The 8,243-nt window shown below is 38.7% G+C and overlaps 1 protein-coding gene across 1 annotated transcript; it reads right to left on the minus strand.

The window, feature by feature from the left end:
* Positions 1–6,809: 6,809 nt before the first annotated feature.
* Positions 6,810–7,325, minus strand: LOC149139974 (uncharacterized). The gene has a single exon (XM_089450863.1). It carries the CDS (start codon positions 7,323–7,325, stop codon positions 6,810–6,812), a length of 516 nt encoding a protein of 171 aa, XP_089306989.1.
* Positions 7,326–8,243: the final 918 nt, after the last annotated feature.

An 8,243-nucleotide genomic window follows, 5' to 3' on the forward strand; every position in this document is an offset into this window, starting at 1 on the left:
AAGGGAGAGGGGAGGGGTCGGGGTAGGTGAGAGAGGAGGGTTGGGGGGTAGAGGAGGGAGGGGAGAGGGTAGGCTAGGTGGGGTAGGTCAATTTTTTTTTTTGAAATATGTTTTTTTTTGTTTTTTTTATAATTTTAATTTTAAAATTTTTTCTTAAATTTTTATTTTATTTTATTTTTTATTTAAATTATTTAATTTAAATATTTTTTTTTTCTTTTTGGTAATTATTTTAAGTTTTTGTTTTTTTTTTTTAACTTCAAAAAAAAAATGTTCTTAGATTTTTTTCTTTTTGTGGTTCAATTTGTTTTTCTTTAAATGATATATTTGTTTTTAAATTATTTATTTATTTATTTTGTCTTTTGTCTTTTTCTTTTTTTCTTTTTTTAGGTTTTTTGTTTTTTGTTTTCATTTTGTATATATTCTTTTGTATTTATTCTCAGTAACTGAGTTGCAGTGCAGCAGTGGGTAGCACGATGCAACATGATGAGAGGAGGTGCAGTGCTGGGAGATAGGACTAGGAGTAGCACGGATGCTGCGGGAGGAATCAGTGGGACTGATGCAGTCAGAGATCAAAGTGACAGAGGCTAGAGCAGTCAAATGCTGAAGAGCACAAAGGTGCAGAGTTGTCAGTCGACAAAAGAAATAGCAGTCAGAGACTTTGATGACAGAGGCATCATTCTAATTCAGGTTGGATATTTTTGTGTTCCTAGAGTTGTTGGAGCAACAACACTTGAAAGAAGTGTTGCATGCAAAACATTCCAAAGGTTCAGGATCGGGTTCGAGTTGAATGCCATTCTTGTTGAGAGGGAGTGTTGAAAATAGCAACAAGAAATGCTAAAAATAGCATTGCTATAAATAACATTTCAAGATATACTCCAACTTTGTTTGAAATAGAAAAAAATAGAAATGATAAAAATAGAATTTCAGGATAGATTCCAATTTTAATTAGTCCCTAAATTAAAATTGAGAATTTAGTCTCAGTAGCTGTTTGAAAAATAATTAATTCATCTTGAGTTAATTAGTTGGAGAAAATCAAACATGAAGTCTATGTGAAGACATGCAACAATTATCCCTTTGATTGAGGAAGTTATCCCTTAGTTAAAGAGATAAGGATGAGTTGTATTTGAGTTGTATTAGTTAGCTCAGTTAACTGAGTTAAGTCTAGTTAAATTAGTTCCAAATAGTTGGAGGAACTAATTGTGAGTTCATTCAGTTAATGCATGCATGCATGCAACTAGTGTACTTCAGATAACTGAATATTCTCTCATAAATAACTCATGCATGTCAGTTCAGGGAAAGATCCAGTTGAAATTAAAGGAAGGGACAGTGTACTATCAGTTGGAGGAATTTTCCTATATAGGAAACTCATCCATGCAGAAGGAATTATCTCCTTCAAGATTGCGCAGTTATTTCAGAGGTCAGTGTTGTGTGTGAGGTGAGAATCACACAGGATACCGCTGGAGGAACCAGGGAAAACTACGCAAGGAAATAGGAGGCTTGGAGGACTGAAGGAAGGCATATGTGTTGTCTATTCTGTCTATGAGCAGCAATGAGGGATTGTAGTGAGAGCTGGATAGCTTGTGAGCTAAAGCTTTGTGTAATCCTGAGATATTTCTACTTGTATGATAGTACAGATAGCGGGGTTTTTAGCTGAGGCTTTCCCCAAAGTATTCTTCTGTGTTTTATGTGTGATTGAATCTTCTTTTCTGTTATATGTGTTCTATTTGATCTTGCTCAAAATCGATTAAGCGTCCGCAAGTTTGATTGTAGAAGTAGATTAAGTATTTTGCTTTAGTACATTGCATAATCAGTTTAATCTACGATGAAATTTCTACATTAGGTAAAGCATAACTTAGTTTATTTTATGGCTTTGATTTAAATAAGGTAGTTGTGATTATTTTGAGCTAAGATTGAGCTATCACTAAAGTAATCACTTTACTTTCTATCTTATTCCTTTATTATCATCTTGCTTTCCATTAAACTTTTATTTTAAACTTTTATCCTTAAATAACCTATCATTAAAGCTTATTTATTTTTATGACACAAGAGATGATAAAGAAGTAATATCTTGGTTAAATACTCATGAGTAAATTCTTAAGCATAACTTCCCTTTAACTTGAATTTTATTTTGCAATAAACGACCTTATTAATTACAACCTTACGATACATAACCAGTCACTCAACCAAAATGAGAATGCACATATTAGTCTGATATTCTTCCTCTTTATGTTGAGATCTCTTTTGTCTTTTTGTCTTGTTTGGTTTTTCGTATTTTTCATGGCTTATATTTTTACCTTGCTTTCAAATTTGTTTTCTTCCTTTCCTAGGTAGTTTGCAATTTTTCATTATTCCTTCTTTTAGTTTTGGTTTTTGCAAGATTTTCATTTACGTTTGCACTGTTTGGAGTGATCTGAGTGTACTTTTACTTGGACTTTTATTGCGTGATATTTTCCAAATCTATATCGAGAAATCTTTTCTTTGCAACAAAAAATGGTGGCTATGGGTAATCTATACTCTATCATTAGAGTATGTTTTTATTTATCCAAAGACGATCCTTATGAAGTTTCCTTTTCCCCTGCATTGGCCCAAAGTCTTTGGAGGAACACTTAAATTTGTTCCAAGTGGTATGGTTCATTCTTTTAAGGAAAGAAATGACTTAGTCTTATTCCTTGAATCCCTCCCTAATCCCTTCATAGTTAAATTAACCTTCTACATTAGTAGATTTAGGGAAGGCTAATGGCGTAAGAAATTAAAATTATAACATTTATTTGTTTTAAATAAGACACTTCTCGTACCACCCCACTCTCTTCATGCAATTGCCAAATGAAATTCCCTAATCAAGCAAATTGAAAGGGTGGCACATAAGAGTGTTGAAAGCACCAAAATGTGTGAGAAGTACAAATAAATCCACTGGGGCTATGGATGCTTGCTAGCAACAGGGCCATGCTTGTATGGTGTTGAGACATCTTTGTCGGGGCTATGGATTCTCACGGCTAGTGAAACAATGTCAGGAAAAAGGAGGTAATTTTACATTAAATATATGTATACTAATTTTAGAACTCCTTGGCCCTACCTCTTCTATATGATAGTAGAAGGAAAGTAAAATTAAAATATTTTTTTATTATTTTTTGGATTCATGGATTTTAGGTTGAGTTAATTCAAGTACTTATGTTTTATAATTCATGCTACTTGATCTATTTTATGTGGGACCCATAGGTAATGGTGTCATGTCTAAGGATTGTGTGAAACTTATCCTTTCGATTTTTGATAAATTCAAGCCCTAATATTTATAAACTGGAGACAACTACTTTTTCCCCGTGTGTCACCAATTGTTGAGGCCTCAACACCTCCCCTTAATTTCTTTGAAATTATGGGGCCCTCCATATAAATTTTGCTAATGTAATTCTTGAATTTCTTTGGCATGATTTATTTTGAGTGATTTGAATTTCTTTGGTTTTCATTTTTTATAACTCCATTTCTTTCATCTCCTTGAAAACTTTCCGATGACAAAAATTTCACTTGATTCTGATGTATGGTTTGAAAGTTGTGATTGGTTAAAGTTGGGTTGTTTTTATTGCCTAGGAACAAAAACATTATCTCTTTCTATGTGTGTGTGTGTGTGTGTGTTTCCCCGGGGAAAAATCACAATTTTCTATTAGTAAAGAAAATTACATGTTGTAGATTCCTGAGTGGCATATGCAAATGTTGGGCCCGTGGTCGTCAAATAAGTTCTGTACAAAAAACCCTTGTAGGGTGGACTGTAATCAGTGTTGTAAAAATATATACATCATAGGTCTATATCATATATACATCATAGCTCTATATCAAAAAACTGTGTCAAAAATTTACTACAAAATTAGGGCACGTTGGCCCTCATATAGTGTTGATCTATGTATAGATATGATCCAGATGCCCATGGGCTGGACCATCACCTCCTTGGATAATTTGTCAGCAACCTGGTTGCGCTCCCTGTAAATAAGTTGACAAGAAATATATTCAAATTGGGATTTGAAAAACAATGCCTCATCCAAAATATTTCTGAGTGAATGCATATGACAAATGGATGCATTGTTGAACCAGTTTATGATGATTTTTGAATCCCCAAAGATTTGTAGATGTTTGCAGTCATGTGCAAGTGCAAAGTGGAGCAGGTGACGAAGTGTGATTAATTCAACATAATTATTTGTGCCTGAGCCCAACCCCATTTGTATATGGAAGGTGTGATTTATAGATTGGTGTAACAAAATTCCCCCACCACTGCCCTGTTCTTGAGTTGCGCCATCAAAATAGGCCCATGATGTACTGTGATTTATGACCTCAGTAGTCACAGTTTGAACAGGGGTTGTGTTGTTGTCCTTCAGAAATTCATGGTATGCGAAGATAATTTGGGCAATGGACAAAGGGCAGTTAATAGCCTTCTTTCAGAGTATAAACCCATTTCGGTTCAGCCAAATAGACCAACAAATAATTAATGGAATACAATGTTGCTTTTTATTTGGGGTCCCCGATCTCCAATGATTCCAGGCATCCACAACGTGAGTCTCGACCCATCGGGAAGTAATAGAAAGTGCTGAGAGGACCTGAGTCCATAATTCAATAACCAAGCCACAGTGAAGGAAAATATGGTCGTTTGATTCTTTCACCTGTTTGCATAATACACATCTGGAAGGACCGTGATATGACCTGTGCATGAGATTGATACCAGTAGGTGTTTTGTTCTTCAAGATGTTCCACATGAGTAATCTGGTACGAGGTGGGGCTTTGAGTTTCCATATATGATGCCACCAATCAGTGAGTACAGGTGGTGTAAGTGCAGCTTGAATGACAGGGTAACCATCTTTTGGTGTATATATTCCATGCCCAGCATGCGCCCAAATAAGTTCATATGTCCCTTCTTTGATGCGGACGTGGGATTCTAACAGAGCCTTTAAGTAATCATCCCATGCCTAATTCCATTGAGCAGGGATGCCTAAAACCCCAACCGATTTCCATGCTTGTGCGAAGATGGTGGAGTTATCCATGTTTGCTATGTGTGCAATCCTGTGTATTTCATTTTGTTTAAGGTGCTGGATGAGTTCATGGGGGAGTCGATACAGATTCTCACTGCCAGTCCACAGATCAATGCCTATCCTTACTGAATGACCATCATTAATGCGCCAGATTAATTTGTTTTTGACAATGGGAAGAGCATGGAGGATGACTCTCCAAATTGATGAAATGCCCAATTTATTCCAAGTAGGAAGCCAGATCCAGTCCATGATTGGTAATGGCTAGATGTATTTGTAATGCACTACCTCTGTCCATAGACTGTTAGATGTGAGAATGAGCCAGCCCATTTTGGCAGCAAGTGCATGGGAAAATGTTGATAGATATTTTAATCCCCAGCCCCCCCACTTCTTTGGTAGTGCGATTTGGGTCCATCCCACCCATGCAAAAGGTTTTCCTTCCTTATGTCCACTCCAAAGGAATCTACAACATAATTTTTGGATCCGAGCTAGGATGCCCTTAGGGATCCATGCTAATGACATCCAGTACACCGACGTTGCCTCCAGAACTGATTTGATGAGGACTAGTCTCCCTGCCCTTGATAGGAATCTATGGTTCTAATTGAGCAGCCTCCTTTCAATCTTGGCTACCAACCATGTCCAATCAGCAATCTTGTACCCATGGGGTTTGATCTGGAAGTCTAGATATTTAATTCCAAACTCTAATTGTAGGCGGTGATAGGTGAAATTTTGAGTGGCTGGCTGCATTTCCTTAATTGAGCAAGCAGAGAAAGTGATAGTGGATTTCATCCTGTTGGGATCCATTCTTGTAGCTGCTAAAAAAAGTATCAAGATATCATGAAAAGCATTGGAGTCTTGGATACCTCCATTTAAGAATATAATCACATCATCCACAAATAGGATGTGGGTAATGATTTATTAATCAATTATCTTTAGCCCCAATATCTACCCCTCCCTTCTAGCCTGGTGCATGAGTCGACTGAGTCCCTCCATAACAAGTAGAAAGAGGAGAGGGAACATAGGGAAACCTTGCCTCAGCCCACATTCTGCATGAAAGAAATAGGAGGTAGAGCCATTTATAAGAACACTGAAAGATGCAGATGTGATGCAGCACATGGTCCAGGTGATGAAAGATACCGGGAAACCCAAGTGAGTGAGGAGAATTCTGATGTATAACCGGCTAACCCTGTCGAAAGCCTTAGATAAGTCAATCTTGAGAAAAGTTCCTTTGAGCTTCTTTACCTTGATAGAGTGGAGGGCCTCTTGAGCAGTGCCCATAGCCTCATGGATTTGTTGATTGTGAAGGAAGGAAAACTGCTCAGGAAGAATATGATTAGACAGAATGAGCTTAAGACAGTTGGAAATAATCTTAGCAATGATTTTGTAGAGATAGTTGCAGAGAGAGATGGGCCTGAAGTCATCAAAGGAATTGGGCGAGTCTACCTTGGGAATAAGGGCAATGAAGGTGGAGTTGATGGCCTCGTACATACGACCAATGAGTCTACATTCCTCCACCAGATTGAGCAGATCCTGTCCAATGATATCAAAAAAGGCAATATAGAATTCAATTGTCCACCCATCCAGCCCAGGGCTCTTATCTTTCTTGAACCATTTTATAGTGCCCTCTAATTCGCCCATGGAAACAAGTTTGACAAGCTCCTCTAAGTCTTCTTGATCCACATATCAAGGGAATAACTCTGCTATGTGAATAATTTCAGCCAAGGATGCCTTAAGGGGGGCCTTGAATAGCTTCCAGAAGTGTGAGTTCCCTAGGTGGGAAAGCTGGTGAAAGGAGGTGGCAGACTATCCATCTTCAGTGGGCATGCTCCATATAGTGTTGTTGGCCCTCCGCCCTTTGGCAAAATTGTGGAAAAATTTTGTATTATCATCTCCAGCTTTTAACCATATGGCCCTACTCCTGAGGCGCCAAGTTTCCTCACGGTCTTTTAGAATCTTGGCTCTGTGTGACTCTAATCCAGTGAGGTGAGTTTTTGCCTCATCCGATATGAATCCTCTGCCATGCTCATCTAGTAGATCCGCCATCTGAAGTTCAATGGATGTGAGGGTTGCTTCATCCCTGTCTCTTTTTTCCTTGGCCCATTTGATAGTGAGGCTTTTGATCTCGAGAAGATTCTGACAGAAGCCCTCAACTATGGATCTCCCCCTAGAAGGTGGGTGGGAAAGCCAAAAATCCGTGATCAGCTTGATGTAGTCTGGATTCAGTAACCAAGAGGAATTGAATTTGAAAGGATCCCTAGGCTTAGGGAAAGGCCCTAAGAGCTCAAGGTAGATAGGAGAGTGGTCGGAGATTCCACCCATACCAACCCATTGTCGATAATTAGGAAGATCTCAGATCAAATGTTCTTTAATGAGAAAGTGATCCAATCGCCTAGCTAATGCAGCATCCCCAGTCCTTCTGTTACGCCAAGTAGGCATCAGTTTGTGCATAGGAACATCGATCAGATGGTGCTGCTCCATAAGATGAGTCATGGTGTCCGAAAGTGGATCAATCTGTGCATTACTGCCCCAGGATTCCCCAAATCCAATAGAGAAATTCAAATCCCCTCCTATGATGAGATTGTTGCAATTGACAAGGGATAAGTTAAGTAGATGAGTCCAGAAATCAGCTCGATTGAGGCAGGGGGCGTAGATATTCAAAATTCTTATCTCCAACCCTAATTCAAAGGAGAAGATGTCCATTCCAATGAATCCAGCTCCACCCCAAGTGGAGATAATCTTAATGGTGTGAGGATTAATACCTAAAGCAATACCACCAGATCTTCCAATGGCATCATGAGCATGGAAGATCTAGCCTGGCTTCAGGGATTGAAGAACAGGGACAATCTGGTTTGAATTGGCTAGAGTTTCTTGCAGATAAAGGATGTCAATGGTCTCAGATTCCAACAATCTTCAGAGGGAAGATTTTTTGGCAGGGCTTGCCAGGCCCCTGCAATTGAAAGATAACCATTTCATGATAGAAACCGATTTAGGGTGTTCGATGCTCTAAGAACCCTGTCGAGTGTGGATTGCCTGCCCATAGCTACATCCACCCCAGCCTGTATGATCGCCTTGGAGATGAAGGAATGTCTGCCTCTGGTGGACTTGGAGGATTTAGGAGGGGAAATCAACCCGATCCTAGATAGATTAGGTGGGAGGGATGCTCGAGACCGGAGATTGTATGAGTGAGAAAGCCTTGAAGAGGTAGGAGCCTTCGGGGGCAGAGGGTAGATCAAGTAT

The sequence above is a fragment of the Pinus tabuliformis genome, chromosome X, assembly GCF_031772625.1.
Source record: "Pinus tabuliformis cultivar Carrire ecotype Pingquan chromosome X, CPIR1, whole genome shotgun sequence".
Classification (NCBI taxonomy): Eukaryota; Viridiplantae; Streptophyta; class Pinopsida; order Pinales; family Pinaceae; genus Pinus; species Pinus tabuliformis.

Excerpts from the sequence above, each read along its gene's own strand:
- LOC149139974 (XM_089450863.1), bottom strand. The coding sequence starts at position 7,325 with ATGGGTGGAATCTCCGACCACTCTCCTATCTACCTTGAGCTCTTAGGG.